Below are 19388 nucleotides of genomic sequence, written 5' to 3'. Positions count from 1 at the left end.
GACACAGGAGGGAGCAGCGTTCACAGCTGTCACCAGCCACGCCCTCCGCCCACATCTGGGGACAGGGCTTGCCGGTCAGGGCAGGGCGCAATGACAGGGACGTGACACACCTCGGGTGCGGGGTCAGACAGCACCTGAATGCAGAGACCCGGCCCTCCCTCCTGGCCACGTGGAACCCCGGCCCCCACACCAGCTCGGGCCCGGCCCTGTGCTGCGCCCTGCCAGGGGTCAGAGAGGACAGAGCCTCAGGCCTGGGCGAGGAGGGTCCCGGGAAGCTGTGAGGGACCCCCGATCCCACGAGCAGCGTCTCTGTGCGGAGGTGGCCTGGGGGGCCCTGGGCCTTCACAGGCGGTCAGAGTAGCTGGGGTCTCCCAGGGGCCTCTGTCGCGGGGTGGCTGTGACGTGGTCCTTCCCAGTCTGGCCCCCCGGGGCTGAACCTCCACAGTGGGGGCCGGGGGGAGGGGTGCGACTCACCGATGATGGAGATGGGCTTCCGGGCGAAGCGCAGCCGCCCCCAGACGCCCACGTACTTGCTGCGGCAGCCGGCCGACCAGAGGCGGACCACGTACTCCGTCCCAAAGAACACCACGAGGACGATCTCCTGCGGGGACAGAGGGAGGCGAGGGCACTTCACGCAGGGCTCTGCCGTACCCAGCGTGGGGCCTGTGACCTGCAGGACACGGGGAGCCTGTGCTGAGGGGACCCCACAGACGGCAGGCCCAGGTCCCGGTGACCACGGTGGCAGGAACCCCGGGCGCCCCCAGTGAGAGGCACCTTCCCAACAGCCCTGTCTCTGGGCCTGGCACAGCCACCCCTCCCTCATGGGAGACCCAGGACGGCTAGCCCCACCGCACCCCAATGCCTGGCAGACCCGCCCCCCTCTGGCCACCCCTGACTCCACCGAGCCCGGAGGGAGGAGGCTCCCAGCGGAGTGGGAAGAGGCCCCGTGGGGCTGAATCCCACCCCCAGGGTGCTTTGGGATCCTGAGCCTCGGTTTCCTCAGCCGTGGAACGCAGATGGTGACAGTCCGTCTTGGTCTTGTGGGCTGAGGTGGGGTTTATGGCCAAGATCATATCTAACGTGACACCCAGGAGTGTGGCGCCCCCCCCAGCCAGCCCTGGCACACAGAGCCCCCCAGGGAAGGCGAAGCCAGAAGCGTCCCCTTCAGGCAGGCCATCTGTGGCCTCGACGGGGAGCCGTCCCCAGAGGCTCTGCCCAGCGCTGTGGCCCACCCACCTCCGAGCTGGCCGACCGCTAAACAGGCTGGTTCTTGTTTGGATGGACGTCGTAAGATCAGTTAACCTAGGCAGGTGCCCAGTGCCAGGTGTGTCTGTGCCCGAGATGGTGACCATCGGGGCTGTTTCCCATGGCTGTGCCCCCCAAGTGACCCCGGCCTGACACTCGGGGAGAACCCGTATGGGAGCCGTCCGTCCAAACACAGGACGGCCACGCCGGGGGCGGGTGGGAGTCACTCAGAACAACGCTGACCCCCCAGTCCCATCTGCCGTGGGAACGTGCCCCAGGCCCGGCTGCCGGGAAGGACCCAGTTAATTAGCGCGGCGCTGCCGGGCTGGGAGGGGCAGAGGAGAACAGCCATTTCACCATCCCCAGGCCGGAGACCGCGGGCTGAATGTTTGCTCAGAGATAAAACTATCTCCACTGCCATCGGCCTCGCGAGCAGGCCAAGGCCGCGGCGGGACCCCAGGGCTCACGCTCAGGCAGCGATGGAGAGGAGGGCCGTTGCCCCCGAGTCAGGGGACAGCACCCCAAGGCCAGCACCGTCTCTCTCCCCGTGACTCTGGTGTGGGGAGGCGGCCCAGGCCCTGCAGTGCAGATGGGGTGGGGGTGTCCTCACCATCCTTGGGCCCAGGCCCACCTGCCTTTGCACACCTAGCCCTACACACAGCCCCAGAGTTGAACTAAAAGGGCCTCAAGCTCCTCCCCAGAACCCGCAAACACCCGTCCCCTTCACAGGCCCCTTCCCTGCTCAAGCAACTGCCATGGCTCCCACTGTCCACACCACAGGGTCAGCGTCTGGGGCTGCCACCTAATGCCCCCTTCCAGAGACTTGCAGACCATTCCCCCGAGAGCCTCCCCTGGCCCTGGGGGCTCCCGTGCCTACCTCCCACCTCCAAGTACCCCTCCCCTGCTCGGGCCAGCCCCGCACCCTCACCCCCTCCGGGAGCCCTGCCCGCCACACCTGCAGACCCAGGGACGGCCTGCTCCAGAGGCCTTCCCTGAGGGACACCCTGCATCACCCAGCCCCCCAAAGGGCCTCTCAGCAAGACCCACGTGGTACCGAGCTGGGGCCAAGGATGCAACATCTCGGACATTGATGGAGTGTGGTCCTGATCTCTGCCCCGAGATATGAGAAGGGCTGTCCTTGGGCCGAAGAACTGAGGAGCTCTGCTGAGACCACAGTCAGACCAAAGGGACAAAGAGGCCCCTTCTGCCCCGGCTGCTGTCCTTCAACCAAAACAAGGCCACTTCCTGAGTGGGGCCTCCGAGCTGGGCACAGACCCACACAGCCGTGGCCCGACCCGGCAGGCCAGGCCCGTGGTCACTGCCCCCCATTCTGCAGAGGAGGGGGGAGGCCGGGAGAGGCTGGATCGACCACCCAAGCCCCACGGGCTGGGGGAGGGGAGGCCCGGGAGCCCACGGCAGGAAGAAGTGCAGGCGTCCTCGGGTTGGGAGTGGACGCTGGTGAGCGAGGCCAGCTCCCGCCGTGGAGGCTGGCCACTCGCGCACAGGCATGACCTGGGGTGCACGGGGACAGCGGGGCTCTGGGAGTGGCCCTGCCACAGTGGGCAGCGTGGGTGCAGGCCAGAGGCAGGAGGGCCTCGGCGAGGGAAGCCCACAGGTGGGAGATGAGGACGACCAGGAGCTGCCAGGTGGCCCAGGGACCAGGTGGGGGGTGGTCATGGGCACCTAGGGACAAGTTGGGGATGACAGGCCTGGGCCACAGAGTTCTCAGCACCGCTTGGTCACCCTGTGACCAGAGGAAGGCCAGGCAACCAGAGGAAGCTCAGAGTCGGGTCTGGCTGGAGGGTGTTGGCAGTGGCAGCCACGTGGGCGTGCGATGTTCCCGAGGAGCTCCCTCCTTCCTCCAGACCCAGTAAGGAGCCCGAGAGGACGATGCCCAGTGCTCAGGAAGTGGCCACGTCCCGCCAGGTCTGTCCCCCCAAGCCACCTTCACAGCAGTGGCAGGAAAGATGCAGGGAAGGGACGACACCGCGTGGCCTTGGCCGACACAGCCACTCCTCCCCCTGGGCCCCACACGTGGGACTGCGCTTTTCTAACAGGGCCCGAGAGCCCGGACGAGACAGGCCTCGGGTCAGTCCTCCGCCCACGTGCCGGCTGTCCCACCCCACGCCCGGGTCTGTTCTGCCGCGGGGACCCAGACCCACCCCGGGCTCCTCCTGTCCCACACCGGGTCGGGGTTAGGAGTTGGCTGGCAGTGGTATTCTCTGTGCGATTTAAAATTCCTTTAGAAAACAAAGTTTCTAACAACCCGACTTTATAAAACGGGCAAAGGACGTGAACAGGAGTCTCTCTAAAGACGCTGTACGAACAGCCAACGAGAGAGGCTGAACGTCCCTGATCCCTGGAAAACGCAGATCGAGACCACAGCGAGGTGCCACCTCCCCCACCCCCCAGGACGGCCACGAATCGTAAATCAGTAAACGACGCGCGCCCTCGAGGGGCTGCACGCCGCGGGGAGCAGGGAGACCGGCACAGCAGCCCCTCAAAACACCAAACGTGGGATCACCGCCCACTCGGTTTGCCGTGAACCCGAAACTGCTCTGCAGACTGTCCACAGGAAAGACCACTCCGGGAAAGAGAATCACTGCACGACTCAGCAGTTCACTTCCGGGTCCATCCCCAAAACCGAACGCCGGGTTCAGAGCCGCCTGTCCCCGTGTCCGTGGCAGTTCCGCTCACAGCAGCCACGGGCGGAAGCCACGCGGGCGTCCACCGACAGGGAATGAACGAGAAAGCGGGCTTGGCCCACGTGGCGGAAAGTCATTCAGGAAGACGAGTGACGCGCTGACGTGTGCCACGCGGATGGACCTTGAGGACACTGTGCTGAGTGAGGAGCCGGACACAGAAGGACGCACGCCGTGTGACCCCACTGGCAGGAGGACCCCGGAGTCGTCAAACCCACAGAGGGTGGGCGGCGGGCGCAGGGGCTGGGAGACGGGCGGGGTCCGTGTTTCTCGGGGACAGGGCTTCGGTCCGGGAGGACGGGGGAGGGTGGAGAGGAGGCTGGTGACGGCCGCCCGACGTGACTGCGCTCAGTGTCACAGAACCGCACGTTTAGAAAGAGCCGAGACGGTGCATCTAGTGTGTATTTTACTACAGTTAAAAACAGAGCGAAAGTGGCTGTCGGGGGCCAGGGGAGGGGTGAACGGGAGAGTGCAGATGGGTTACAGGGTCTCCTTTGGGGAAGGTTCTGGAACTAGACAGAGGTGGTGGTTGTACAACCTTGTGAATGCTCTGACTGAGGCTTTAAGATGGTTGAAATGGTGAATTTTATGTTATGTGTTTCACGACAGTAAAAGCCGTGCCTCACGGGGCCCTGGCTCCGGGCAGGGGCTCCCAGGCTCCCACCGGCCAGGTCTGTGCAAAGGGCCCTGTGGTGGCCCTGAGTCTGCCGTGCCCCAGGGTGTCCTTGAGCCTTTGGTCCCTAATCTCTGTGGACTGTTGTTAGCTCAGCATTAAACGCAGCTGAGCACACGGGGTCTGTCAGCGGCACGATGGCTGCAGGCCTGCGAGTCCCCTCTCGACAGAGACGGGGAGCTGAACGCCGGGCGGTGCAAAGGGCTGGACCCCAGCGGCGTCCCACTCTCCGTGGAGGCCCTGGGTGCCGACGGGGACGCACTGAGGGGGTCGCTCTGCCACCGGCAACTCCACCACCCACACTGACATCTCGTCACCTGGCAGACAGACACGGGACCCTCAGCCCTGACCCAGGGGAGGTCAGTGGGTGACGCAGAAGGAAAAGGAAAGTCTCACAGGCACAGAGAAGGGGACATGCTGTCATGTGTGCACGCACGCCAGCTCCACGCTTGTTTTCGGTGCCCGGGGGCTGGCAGGACAAACAGCAGATCTGCCCAGATCTGAAGGGCCAAGATAACGGCCGAGCAGAGCAGGTGCTTATCTGGGATTCTGTCCGCCTCTGAGTGCACAGAAAGGGGGAAAGGTCGGGGCCCGGCGCAAACATTTCGAAACCGGCTGTGGAACCATCACTCACCGGGAAGGATGAAGGTCGACGTGGCCGTCTTATCTACTGTTTTATTTTTATCAGCGGGAGAATCCGCATCATTGGGGAGATTTTCTAGAGCTCAACGTGTTTTGAAGTTCGGCGCTGCCGGCAGGGCATGATTTAGAAGTTCCGAGAAGGTCCCCGCTCCCCCGCCAAGTGTGCCCGCGGGGCGACAGCACTGCGGCTGGAGGCACCAGCCGGGTCAGCCGCCCGTACCCTGCCTTTCCGGGTGCAAGAGGTGTTTTTCTTTGCTAACCATGAAGGAGGCCCCACAAACCCTGACTGCGATTACTCTAGTGCCTCTGATGTTACTGTCCTCTTATCTTCTTAATAAAAAATTAATTTTAAGGAGGGCTGAAAGAGCAGCTCCTGGACCCCTGAGGACTCAGTGCTGAGCTTGGGGCTCAAGGAAGCAAAGGTGGGACCCACCCGGCAGCCCCAGATGCAGCCCTGAGGAAGCCCCCGCCCCGAAGGCACCCTGGACAGGAGGGCGCTCACTCTGAGGGGGTTGTGGGGACCAGGGGATGGGGTCTCTGCCCTCTCCCACCGCTGGAGCCCCGTGGGCTGGGGCTGCCCACGCCAGGCCGGCCCCAGGGTGGGGGGTCCGCACAGCACAGGACCCGGCTGGCGGGCTCTGGGGCCAGCTGTTGCGACTCCACGCAGGCCCGCAAGCCACAGAGCACGCCAGCCTCACGTTCCCAGGAGGGTCAGCTGGCCGGAGGGCACGGCGCAGGCACGCAGGACGCTCAAAGGCCCTTTGTTCGGGGCCTGCCTGTGGCCAGCTGCTCCCAGCTTCCAGCTTGTGCTGAGAGCTCGTGGGCCCCCCCGGTGACGTGCCCAGCACAGCTGGAGTCCTCAGTCCACGCCGGCCGCCTACAGCGGGGAGCAGCAGCCCCCACCCTGCCCAAGTGGCCCGGCCCGAGGCAGGCGCCGTGGCGCAGCGGCCAGGCCCAGGTGAGGTGCACAGGCCGCCGGCGTGGAGGTGGTGGCCCAGCGGCCCGGCGCAGGCTTTCCTGCTGGGGAGCTGACCCCTGCCCTGCCACGACCCCTCCCCTGTCAAGTGTCCCCTTAGCATGGGTGCTGCTGGGGCGACATGGCCAGGCCCGCGCTGGGTCCCTCTGCGCCACCACGTCCCCTCGGTCCCCCGAACGTGCAGCCCACGACCCTGCGAGGGGCCCGTGTCCCGCTGAGGCCCTGGGTGCAGAGGTGGCCGGGAGCAGGCCTGAGCCCTGGAGGGCAGGACACCCAGGCCAGCGAGGGCCCCGCTGCCCCAGGAGCTCCTGGTGGGGACAGGGGCCCACCAGGCCCGAGCGCCCCTTTGCACACACTGGGAGACAAGGGTGGCTGAACAGGAAGCAGACGGCTCAGCGCTCTGTGCCTCAGTGTCCCCGTCCATAGAATGGGGGCCGCACCCCCTCCTGGGGCAGTGCGGAGGGCAAAACAAGAATGATCCACTCTGGCCTGTGGAGATGCTGGCAGAAAGTTCTAGAAGGAAGGATGGTGTTTACTGCAGGGAGGGGTTGTGAGTGCAGGTGGGGCTGACGACACCCCCGTGGCACAGAAGAGCCCTGGCGACCCCACGCCCCACCTGGGCCGCTCCGGCATGGAGGCCCCCGAGCCTCTGCGCTGCCCACCTGCCCCATGTCCCCCGACTCGGCCTTCAAAGCACTGCGCGGCCCCTCCCTGCACGGTGCCCCTTGCCGGGGACCCCCTCTCCTCCACCTTCCTGTCTCGCCCAGAGCACCCGAAAGGCAGGGTCTCACTTCCCCACCTCGGAAGCCCAGCACCGCAGCCGGCTGGTGCCCGTGCAGCCCGCTGGCATGGGGCAGAGGTACCTCCCACCTCTGGCCCCAGGCACCTGCCTCGTGGGTGCTTTTTGAGGGGCTCAAGGATCCAGAAAGACCTGCAGAGCCCCGAGGCCGGACGCTACTTCCTGCGTCTGGGGCGCTGTCTCCCTGCCAGGCCGCTCTGGAGCTCCTGCTCTGGGTCCCCCACCCTGAAGTCACTGGGGCTTCGGGGGTCCTGGCCCTGCGGGACATGGCAGGAAGCCAGCCTCTCCTGACTTCCCACAGGGGCCCCTCGAGCGGCAAGACGGTGGGGGAGGAAGAGGCCTGTGCCGGGAAGGGGCAGAGCGGCCCCAAGGACGGGCCTTCCCGGCTCGGCCGGCCGGTCTCCGACCTTCAGGGCACGCCCGGCCAGCTGCTGTGTGCCTGCCCCCACTTGCTAAGGAAGTTGTGATTTTGGGGTGACTCTGGAAGGCACAGAGCCACTTTCCCCTGAGAACCAGCCCCACCTGCCAGCTGTCCGGGGGGCTGTGCTGCCCACCGAGCAGAAGAGGCCACAAGGCTTGCCCAGTTGTCACGGGGACGGGCGTTCCCATCCACCAGGCAGCCGGGCCCCGCAAGTGGGCGACAGCTGTCGTCTGGTCCCCGCCCCGGACGCTGCCCCAACAGGTGGCACAAGGCCCTGTGTCCACCACGGGCTGTCTGGGGAGGCTGTCGTGAGGCTAAAACCACAGGGCTGGGCACCCCCCCCCCCCCCCGCCCCATGCTCCACACCCAGCAACCACCTGGGGGATGCCTGGGGGTGCCGAGCCCAGGGGCGTCCACCCCGGGCCCCCTGGCAGCGCCGCCTCAGCCTAACGTCTCACCACAGCTCCCTACACGCCTAGTGGCCAATGCAGCAGGGCTTTGGATGTCCCAACTCGCAGGCAGGCAGCATGCTCCGAGGGCTGCCCGGGAAGGGCCTCTGCAGACGCCAGTGGCATCTCAGAGAGCAACAAAAGTACGGTATTTTAGCTCAAGGGACACCCTCGAGCAAACCTCCCCTGCAGGCTCAGGTGATCCCGGCTCTCCAGTCCCACCACCCTCCTCCTCCGCATCTCCGGGGACAAGTCCTGACGTCTGTCACTGGGGTGCTGCAGTGGCCTGGGCAGAAGGCAGCCTGGGGTGGCCGCCCATGCACACGTGTATCGCGGGGGGCAGGGGGGCGGGGGGCTTCTCAGGGCAGACGGGGCGTGAGGCCAAGATCACACCTGCGGGCCGCACACACACTTGGGCCCATTATCATCAGGACGGAATCTCTCTCGGGACCGCCGGCTGCCGGGCCTCAGCCTCTGAGTGGAGGCCGCCCACCCACGGCGGGGAAGACAGCCGGCCCCTCGGTGATTTCCCTTTCACAGGCACTGCCGGTGCCTGACCAAGGCCGACTAGAGTTACACGGGCTCCAGGCGGTTTAACGAGGTGCCTCCAGCCCTGGGACCCGGCTCACTTCAGGGGAGGGCGAGCCGAGGGGTGGGGGGTGCCCACACGCTGCCCACTCCCTCCCCACGGGCCTGGCAGCCATCTGACACCTGACCGGGGCGGGAAGAGCAGAGGGTGCCAGGCAGAGGCCCAGCGGCTGGCCCAGCGAATCCCTGCCCAGAACCAGGCTTATTGGCAGATTCTGATGACACAAAACTATGTGACGCCCTCACCCCACCCAGAGACCCCCAAGACACTGACTCAACCCATCGCCTGGCAAAGGGTGGGCACCGGGAGGCACTGGGCAAACCTGTGTTTGCACAATAGACACGCACAGACTGTACTATTTTCCTTTGATGGATGAATTTCAATCCACGTGGGGAGACGTTTGTACACACAGACACCAGCAGGGCTGGGGGCAACGGCATGAAGTTCGCAAGAGGAAAGGCCCTGCGGTCAGCGTGTGGGCTGGAAGGGTCTGGAAAGCGCCTTCCCCCGACGCAGGGGCCTCCCGTAACCCTCGTGCAGTCCCACATCCCTCCCTTCTTTGTGACAGTTTAGGAGAGTGCTGCTTAATTATCAAATAGTTAAGGGCTTTTTAGCTTTTTGCAATCTTTTAAGAATTTATTTCTAATTGGCCGTTGATCAGAGAACACGGCCAGTTAAATCTCAATTCTTTCAGCTATATTAGGTTTTTTTAAAAAAAATAGTTCCATAAATGACTGGTTTTGTAAATGTCCCGTGGGCACAAGGAGACAAACATCTCCATCACTAGGATCCAAACTGACAGCGCTGGTGTTAAAACACACTCCTGAGATTCCCTGCCACTCCTCCCACTGAAGCTGGGCTCTGTGACGGCTTAGCCAGAAGAACACAGCAAGGTGACCACGGTACAGTCTCCAGGTACCTCCTGTCTCCCGGACTGTCCCCCCCTGGAACCGAGCCATGAGGGTTCCTGGCAGCCGGAGAGGCCCCTGTGAAGAGGAGCCTCACCAGCCATCGTGGAAGTGGCACCTCCAGCCCCACCGGACACAACACGGAGGAGGGACGAGCCGCCCACGGAGACCCACCCAGACTGCAGAGTGGTGAGCTCAGCCGTGGTGGCTGCTTGAAGATGCTAGATTTGTGGATGGTTTGTTACGTGGCTATAGAGAAAAAGAAGCTATTTCAGATTCCCGTTAGAACCTGCAACGGCTCACAACACTTACCTGTCCACATCCCCACTGTGTCCACTGGGATTGTCCTATTGTGACAGGGGTGCACTAAATCTCCCACAATTTAGCCCACTTTTCGTTGCACACTTCGCAGCTTTTGCTTTACATACTTTATGTTGTTTGATGTCTTAAACTTTACAAGTAAGGCTTACGTCATGCATACGTGTCATCTGGGTTTCAGTGTTGGTATTAATATTGTGCCCCTTGGTTTCACTTTTTTTTTTTTTTTTTTTTTTGCTTGAGGTTTCTTGGCATCTTTTTGGCCATTCCTTTATTTTTCAACTGCCCATTATCAGTTTGTTTTACTTAATTCTATTGAACAATGTATTTGTTAAACAATAAAGACAATTCGGGTAACCCTGTGTCTTTTAATAGAAGAATTCCGGCCATTTATATTTAGTGTACAACTGGATATATGTGATTTGATTCTTTCCATCTTTATATTTGCTACTTTACTTCGTTCCTTCTTCCACTTCTTTACAGTTGATTACTTGACCAACATAGTATCTATTCTCTTGTTATCTCATGAATTCGGGAGTTTCACTGAACTCTCCATTCCACTAGTTGCTTAAATTCATAACTGAACCTGCTACTATTTGAGAATAGTTTCTACCATAGTGTCTTCCTCCCCAGCAAGATAAGAATTTGTGTGTGACTTCATTTCCTCCCTCTCCCTTCGTGCCCACTGACGGCTTTTTGGGTAAACAAAGCCATCTCCAGCATTGCTGTCACAGTTTAGGACGGGCGTGGCAAGCTGTCCTCAAAGGCCAGTAGTATATTTTAGGCCACGTGGCCCCTGCCGCAGTGACTCAGCTCTGCTGCTTCTGTAGTACAAAAGCAGCCAAAGGCAATACGCTCGCAAGCACACGTGGCCGTGTGCTAATAAAACTTTATTTACACAAACAAGCAGCTAGGTGTGTAGGCCATGGTTTGTAGACCCCTGGGTTAAAGCATCCTCTGACGGGGAAGCGCTGTTGTGGGCTGAATTCTGCACTCCCCCGAATTCACATGTCGACATCCTAAGCCCCAGGACCTCACAGCGTAACCTTGTTTGGAAACAGGGCTGTTGCTGACGTCTTAGTTAAGATGCGGTCATAAGGATCCCGTGTAACCGGCGTCCTTACACAAAGGAGACACCTGGACGTGGACTTGCACACGGGGAAAACGCCACGTGAAGGTGATGGCGGAGATCGGGGTGATGTGTCTACAAGACAAGGAACCCCAAAGCTCACCAGTAGACCACCCGTAGCTTGGGGGAGGCCTGGGACGGAGTCTCCTTCACTGCCTCAGTGGGACCCCCCCCGCTGCTGACACCTGGATCCCAGACTTCTCGACGTCAGAGGGGACACCTGGCACCTACAGGCTCTAGGCTGCCACCGAGTCCAGGCCAGAGGGCTGGACAGGGGTCCCTGGAGGGGTACAAGCCACAGGCCTGAGGGCCCGAAGCGTCCTCCTTGTCCGCAGGGGTGAGGCCGGACACCCTGCTTCCCTGCAGGGGCATATCGCACCTCCCCAACCTCAGGGACACAGGAGACGACTCGCGATGCCGGCAGAGGTGCTCCAGGCCACCCTGGCAGAAGCAGAAGCCCAGGGGCAGGAGGAGGTGGGTGTGGGGACATCAGGCCACTGAATAGTGAAGGCGGCAGGTGGGGGCTGCTGGAGAGCAGGCCCGGACGCCCCCCAGCCCCGCGGTGCGGCAGCTGCCCTGCGAATCACGCCCGGGCCTCGCACACACGGGCACGGCCGGGCTGGCCGCCCTGCAATTTGTGGTGGGGAAGCCGGTGGCCCCGAGACCGCCTGCCCGCGGCAGACACCGCGAGCCGCCGGCAGTCAGCTTTGCACGTATTTACAGCAAATCCCCCGTCTCCCCCAGGCAGGGCTATTTCCGTCTCCAGGCCAGTTAAACGGGATTTGCTTGCAGCCGGGACCCCGCTGCCGACGGCTGCTAACCTCAAAGACGTCCCACCCTCTCACGGCCGCCTTCGCCCGGGCTGGGATGGGACAAAGGGTGGCAGGGGACATAGGTTTACCTGCCAGGAGCGCAGCTTCTAAAACATCTTACTTAAAATTTTCATCAAAGCTAGAGGTTTAGCAAACCAGAGACTCGGGGAGGAGCGCTGGGAAGGCCCTGCCTCGGCCGTGGGTTTGAGCCCTGTTCACGCCGGCAGAGACTGCGGTGTCACCAGTGACCCCGGCAGTCCGGGGCCGCGCAGTGCCAGGACAGGCAGGGCTGACACAGGTTAAAGGTCGCACATGCGTGTGTGCGTGTGTCGGGCGCGTGTGTGCACGCAGGCCTGTCCCGGTCGGCTGTTGACTGCCGGGTGCCGCACTCCAATTCCACAAATCTAGAGATTTTAATGGCAGGCAGTGAATTTAAAACAGTTTTTTTTTTTTCCTTTCAGGAATGTTTTAAGGGATTGAGAGGAAATTGTGCACGGATTTTGCTGTTTTAAGAGCTAATATGTGAACAACTTCAGAAGGATGTATGTTGTTTTAGGGCTGAAGTTTACACAGTAAACGGGAGAGACAAAAGCAGACTTGTCACGGGCTCGGAGGGCCCGTCTTCTTGAATTTCATTCCTCGGAGAGGGGGCCGCGTCCTGGGGAGTGACGCGGGAAGGAAACAGCGAAAGTCTGATCTTCGTCCCTGCCCTGCTGTGTCCCGTCCCAGAACCACTGGGGCGGGTGCCCGGCGGGACGGCCAGCGGTAGATGGGACCGGGAAGGGACTTGGGCAGCTCTGGGGCTGAAGGCCCCACTCCAGGTCCTCTCTTGGGGCGCCCAGGAGGGTCCCCCGCGGAGGGCTGCTTTGAGACATTTGCACACCCCACGGCCCCTAAGCCAGCCAGAATGACATCCCAGCACAAGACGGTCTGTTTTCAAACTTCAAATACTTTCAAAGACACAAACTACCAAAACTTAGTCAAGAAGAAATAGACAACCTGGACAGCCCTACAGCTACCGAATTTCTAACGAAAAACTGCCCCGCACAAAGCACCCCAGGCCCAGGTGGCTTCGCATGTTCGATCAAACTTTAAGGAAGAAATAACAGCAACTCCACACAAACTCTTCCCACCAACTGAAGGGCAGGAGGTATCTCCCAGCCGTTCCCCGACGCCAACGCCGGACCTCACAGGCGAACACACTGCCGGCGACGTCCCTCACGGCACAGACGCAAACATCCTATACGAGATTGTAGTCAGTCCGGTCCAACAACATACGTTTAAAATGCACGACGACCAAGTGGGATTGGCGTTAGGTGTGCAAGGTTGCTTCACTGTTTGAAACGCGATCGGTGCGATTCACCGTGTTAGTAAGCTAAGAAAGAAAAAGACGTGAGGATCTCCATAGAGGTGAAAAAAAAGTGCTTGCCAAATCTACCAGCCGTTCTCAACACACGCGCTCCTCTCAGCGCACTGGGAAGGGAAGGACGTCTTCAGCCTGAGGCAGGGCACCCGCGAACCCCACAGCCGACGTCTCGCCCGTCAGCGAGAGGCTGGACGCTGCGCCCCTTCTCGCGGGGGCAGGACAGGACCACGTGCTCTGCCCTCACGGTCCCGGCTGGTACTGCAGCTCCTACCCAGCCAGGGTATCGAGGCAAAAACAAAAACCAAAGAGCATAGAGATTGAAAAGGAGAAAACAAGACTGACTTTCCTTGGTACAACCTGATCATCTCCGTAGAAAATCCTAAAGAACCTGCAAAAACCAAAAATGAACTTCTAGAACTAACACGTAAGGCTAGCAAAGTCACAGGACACAAAGCCAAGACACAAAAACACAATTGTGTTTCTACATCCTAGCAACACAATCTGAAAATGAAATGGAGAAACAATGTCATTTCAGTAGCTTCAAAAGCATAAAATACTTAGTAACAAACCCAACAAATTCTGGGCGAGGCCTGTGCGATGAAAATGAGGCAACCCGGATGAGTGGCATTTGGAACTATCTGAGCAGAGAGAGACTGCGCCCACGGGTCTGAAAACCCAGTATTGTTACGACGTCGTGCGTGACACTCAACCTCACCTACGCGTGCAATGCAATGTCAGTCAAACGCTGGCAGGATAGTTTGTGCAGAAATTGACGAGCTCATTCTTAAGATTTACATGGGAACGTGAAGGTCCTGGCAGAACAACACACTTCTGAAAATGAGCAAAATTGGAGGATTAACAGGACCCGATTCCAAGGCTTAGTGTAAAAGTCACAGTGATCAGGACAGTGCTTTCCTGGCAGAACAGATTACAAAGTCCAGAAATCGGACCCACACACATGGCCAACTGATTTTCATCAAAGGTGCCAAAGCAATTCAACGGAAAAAAAGTCTCTGGGACGACTGGATAACCACATGCAAAAAGAGTTAACCTCCATCTATACCTGTCACCATATATAAAGTTAAACTTGAAATGAATTGCAGATCTAAACAAGAAACGTGAAACTACAAAACTTCTACAGAAAACAGGAGAAAAAGCTTTGTAACCTTGGATTAGGCAACTATTTCTCAGACGGAACACAAAAAACATGAACCCTAAAGAAAAAAAAAATCCTGATGCATCGGACTTCATCGAAATTAAAAACTGCTGCTCGTCTGAGAGATGCTGTTAAGAAAATGCAAAGACAGCCTGCAGACGGGGAGAAAACGTCTGCAGAGCACAGATCTGACACAGGACGGCCGTCCCGAACATGGACACAGCTCCTTCTGCTCAGAGACGGGAAGGCGACTCAGTCATTGAGACCAGCAGCACACCGACCAGGTGCTTCCCCAGGGCAGGTGTGTGCCCGACACCATCAGCGCTGGGGAAATGCAAGTCACAGCCACCATGTGACGTGGCGGCCATGCACCTCCCGGCATGGCGAAGACTTAAAAAGCAGACAACACTCAGTGCTGGTGAGAACGGGTCGTAGCCACGGGGCTCGCAACATCGATGCCGCGTGGACACCGGCTTCCCCTTCCGCAGCGCGGTTTGGCAGTTTCTCAGCAGGGGAAACACACGTTCCGCGCGGCCCGGCAGGCCCACTGCTAGGGGTTTACCCGGGAGACACGAAGACAGACGATTACTCAGAAACCTGAACGCAATATTCGTGGCAGTTTTAATCATAACAGCTGAACGCTGGAAACAGCTCAAATGTCCATCAGCCTGTGAATGGATAAACAAACTGTGGTACATTGTATCCTTTCCAAATAAAAGGAAACAAACTACCGAATGCAGACCACGACGCGGATGGACCTCAGATGAATTATGCTAAGTGATGGAAGCCAGGCACCGCGGCCACATTCTGCGGGATTCCATTCACATGACGCGCTGGAAACGGCAGGACTAGAGGGACGGGAACCATGTCGGCGTTACCAGGTGCGGGGAGGGGTCGGCCGCAACGGGGCACAGAGGACCCTTCGGGGCTGATGGGAACGTCTTGGATCCTGCTTTCGGGGGTGGTTCCATGGCTGTGTTTGCCAGAACTCATCAAACCGGACACCTGACGGAGAAGAGAATTTTCCTGCACGTCATTTAAACCTCAAACCTAAATTTAAGTAGGAAATCAGAAAAATAATAAGCCTAACCTAAGAAATGTATGCATCAATGGATAATTTTTAAGTTAATATATTAGGAGAGAGGAGCTAAATCAAAGATTTGGTCTTGGAGATTAAAAAAACAAAAAAACTATCTTGAGTCAGGAATTGGCATCCTGGCTTCAAAACCCTGCGGCTGCTCAGCCCTCACACCAAGCCCGGTGAGCTCGGCCAGGCCTCCCCTCACCCTTCCCCCACTGCCACCTGGACCCCTGCTGGGGAACGCTGCCGTGGCCCCTCCAGACGCCTTCCGAAACGCCCTCCCCATGCGTCCATCCTGGGCGCCACGTGCTACACAGGGCCGACCCCCCTCCACCCCCCACCCTGCGGGGGTCTCCCCGAAGGCGGCTCAGGCTCCGTCCTAGTCGTGCCCTCCCCTGGGCTGGGCACACCGGACACAGGTGCTGGGTACATCCTGGGGATAGGCCGACATCCAGACGTCACACTGGGGACCCTGCCTGTTTGCAGCCTGGTCCTGGGCTGAGCCCCGGGCCATCCGCCCGCCCCACCCAGCAGCAAGGGGGCCCTTCTCTCCCCCTCCCCCTCCAGCCTCCTCCCAGAAGCTCCTGACCAGACTCCCACGGAGGATACCCCATCTGCCGGCCCCTCACTCACCCCCCCAGTGCCAGTCCCATGCCTGCTTCATAAGGCTCCCACCTTCGTGTCACCCGGGCTGGTGTGTTGCCTGTGCCCAAGCCCAGCACCCTGACCTTGGCAAGTGTCCCAGGCCCCTCTGCGTGTCGGGCGCCCGGCTCCCAGGGGCAGACAGCTCACCTCGGGCTGCATTCCAGCGCCCCCAGGGCCCCCCACACATGGAGTGGCTCAGGAAGGAATCTGGAGAGTTCTGGGCTTTCTGTGCTGCTGCAAATGTGTTGGCCTCTTCCACCTTCCACCTACGTCATTTCTTCTAACCCCAGAGTGACCTGGGGAGGGGGTGTTAGGGCCGCCGGCAAGGACGCAGATACCCCGGCGTGGAGGAGATCCAGCCGCAGCGCCGCGCTCTTCCCCCGCAAAGACCCCCTGTGAGCAGACAGGTTCGCTCCCCGGGTGGGACCAAACTGCCAGGGAGCGCAAAGGCCCACACTGGCGGGGGCAGAAGGATGGCAGGGCGGAGGGACAGCCTCGCAGCCAAAGGGACGTCCGAGCGGCAGCCTGACCCTCTCTGGTCCCTTACACAAAACACCGGCCACCCTCTCGTCTGAGCTGTCCCTGAAGACACACACAGAACGAGATCCACAGCAGATCTGCACAGCTGGGGCCGGGTGCCCCAGGTCCACAGCTTTCCTGCCGCCCTGTGCAGCTCACGCCGGGGGGCGGTGTGGCGGGCAGGGGCCCGAAGCCCCGGATTGTGTCACACGGAAAGGAAAGCCAGGGAGGGCCGCCCTGCCCGGGGGTCTCTCCACTGCCTGGGACTGGCCACGGGGAAGGAGGTGCAGGGGCCACGTGGGCGCTCGTGGCTTGGGGCCACGTGCCGCTGCTCACGTCCACTGCCCGCCAGGCGTCCCCACCCCAGTCCCCCGGGAGCCCGGCCGCTGGAAGGGCGGCCGCAGCACACAGAACGCCTCTTGTTCCCATCCCAGGTGTGTGGGGGAGGGAGCCCGCCCTCCGGCCCTGTGGAGCAGTTACTGGAAGCGCCTCGGACGCGAGCAGGTCACGGAGCTCTGCACAAACAGGACCTGCCTGGGTCAGGACCAGGCACCCTTCACCACACCCGAGGGGACCCTCTGCAAGGGCCCCGCATCACCTGTGCCCCACCTCTTTCTGACGGAGAAACTGAGGCACCAAACTGCCCCCAGTGTGGGCAAGGGTCAGAGGTGAGAGAGGCTGGCAAGGGCCAGCAGGGCGGGGGCAGCCCAAGCCGGGCCCAGGTTTCTCTCGCACCCCGACACCTGCCCGGGTCTTCCTTCCTGCAGCCTCAGCCAGCAGCCTGGTGCCAGCGGGCTCGTGCTGGCGCTGGCTGGCTGCTGTAACCTGCTGGTGGCCCCCGCCATGCAGCATTGGGGACCCGGAGCCGCACAACTGGCAGTTCCCAGAACCTGCTCCGGCAACCCCGGCTGGCCTTCCCCGGGGTAGGAGCTGAAAGCTCTCTGGCACCCACCCCAGAGGCAGCCCTGAGACAGAGAAACCGGGTCCCATCCGGGCCTCAGCAGCTGTCACCAAACGTCCTCCAAAGTGTGGATTTTCCAGCCACGGGGGCTCAGGAGGGCTGCGGTGGGTGGGGAACAGGGCCCCTTTGTTCCTTCCAAATATGTCCTCGCGTCACCCCAAGGTCAACAATGGTGCTTCTCTCCCCGGCACCCACCCCTGTGGGCCAAGCGGGTCGCGTGTGTGTACACACGTGCACACACAGCCCGGGCACAGACAGGCCACCCCCAGAGCCCAACACAGCGCCCGCAAGCACGGCGCAGACTGTCCGAGATGCGGTGAGACTTGGCTCAAAGTGGGTCCTTGTGTCCAGACCACCCCCCCCCACATGCCTACAAAATCGTCTGAAGTAGTTTCCTCCCCAAGGGACTGGCAGACTCCTGAGACGTCTCAGCAGAATTTAGCCATTTGCAGACACGTCAATATGTCCCCCACTCCTGGGCACCAGGACCCCCCAGCTGTACCTACAAAGCCAAGAGAGGGAATAGGAACTGCCGCAGAGAAATGAGTTTGTAGTTCCGTTCACCACGAGCTCTTCCACAGACACGAGAATGCAGAAAATACCATGACAAACACAAACACGCACACACGCCACCTGCTGCGTCTTCCTGCTTTGCCACACGGGGTTCAGATTCTTTCCTGGGAAACAGGACCTGTCGGGACCAGCGAAAGACGCCTCCAACCGGCCTCCTAGGAAAAGCCACCGTCTGGGAGTATGAACACGACCTCACATCCTACCCACTTTCCGCGCCTGCATGACACGTGATGTCAGAGTAAACACGCACGTCCACACGCACGTCCACGGAGCCTCCAGGTCTGAGATGCCGTCCCTGGACGCCTGCCGCCGCCTGTCCTGGGCCTGGCCCCGCCGGTCCCAGGAGCTGTATTGGGCCTGAGCCACGCCACGCCACACCAGGCCCCCGGCTTCCGCCACGCAGAGCAGAAGCCCAAGTGCTCAGAGCAGCCCCCGGCCCCCCACGCTAGGCCTCTGCTCCCCACCTTCCCCTCTCTGGACACTCCGGGCTCCTCGCAGCACTTGCCACCTGTGCCAGCCGCCTGTCCTCCCAAGGCCTTGACAAGTGCTGTCCCATCTACCAGGAATGCCTGCACCCCTGGCCCCCAAGACCTGGACCTTCACCTTCCTACAGAGACCTGCCGCCACGGCTCGAGGAGGCCACCAGGACCACTCCACTGAGAGCTGCAGCCCACCCCACACCACTTCCCATTCCCTAACCCCGGTGTCCCGTGGTCCATCCAAGGGTTGTGGGTCTGCAACTTAGACAGAAAGGGGACAAGCTCATTGTTTGTGGTGCATATAATGGGGGGGAAGATGTTAATAAAACCAATAAGCCAGACAGTGAAGGAGTAAATGAGAAAACAGGGACTGGGGAAATGTAAAAAGCTGTAAGTACGGAGGTAGCTGTTGGAGCAGAGACACAAGCCTTCCCAAATGCCACAATAACTTTACAGAGCAAAGAATACACACATTGTAGAGAAAACTACCGCAGCAACCACGACGAAATGCGTACAATTATAAAAGACCATGACAGGGTCGAGACCAATGACATCAGTCACATTAATGAATGTAAATGAGCTTGACTTACCCATAAGGAGACACATATTCTAATTTGACTCACAAAATAAGACTCAACTATATGCTTTATGCAAGAAACACAACAAATAGTTTACAAGTAAAATATATGATAAAAATATACCATGCTAGCACCAATTTTAAAAAAGCCAGAGTATATTGATATCAGAGAAAGCACATTTCAAAGCAAAGAACGTTACCAGGGGTAAAGGAGGCAACTGCACAGTGACAAATGGGTCGGTTCATTAAGACGACAGGACAATCCTAAGTGCTAACGCGCCCAGCAACAAAGCTTCAGGATACACTGAACAAAGAGGACTAGAACTGGAGGAATCGAGAGACAAATCCACAGCTATAGCTGGAGATCC

The 19388-nt window shown here is 60.1% G+C and overlaps 1 protein-coding gene across 1 annotated transcript in view; it reads right to left on the bottom strand.

Annotated features, from left to right (window-relative positions):
* The window catches only part of KCNQ1 (potassium voltage-gated channel subfamily Q member 1), a 340175-nt gene that overhangs the window by 251314 nt on the left and 69473 nt on the right, over positions 1-19388 (bottom strand). Inside the window, exon 3 of the mRNA XM_069471839.1 lies at positions 475-601. Within this exon, the coding sequence (XP_069327940.1) occupies positions 475-601 (127 nt within the window). The remainder of the gene's footprint in view (positions 1-474; positions 602-19388) is intronic.

Source organism: Eulemur rufifrons, chromosome 6 (genome assembly GCF_041146395.1).
Source record: "Eulemur rufifrons isolate Redbay chromosome 6, OSU_ERuf_1, whole genome shotgun sequence".
Lineage (NCBI taxonomy): Eukaryota > Metazoa > Chordata > Mammalia > Primates > Lemuridae > Eulemur > Eulemur rufifrons.
The sequence above is the reverse complement of the archived record's forward strand: the minus strand, read 5'-3'. Positions and strand labels throughout refer to the sequence as shown.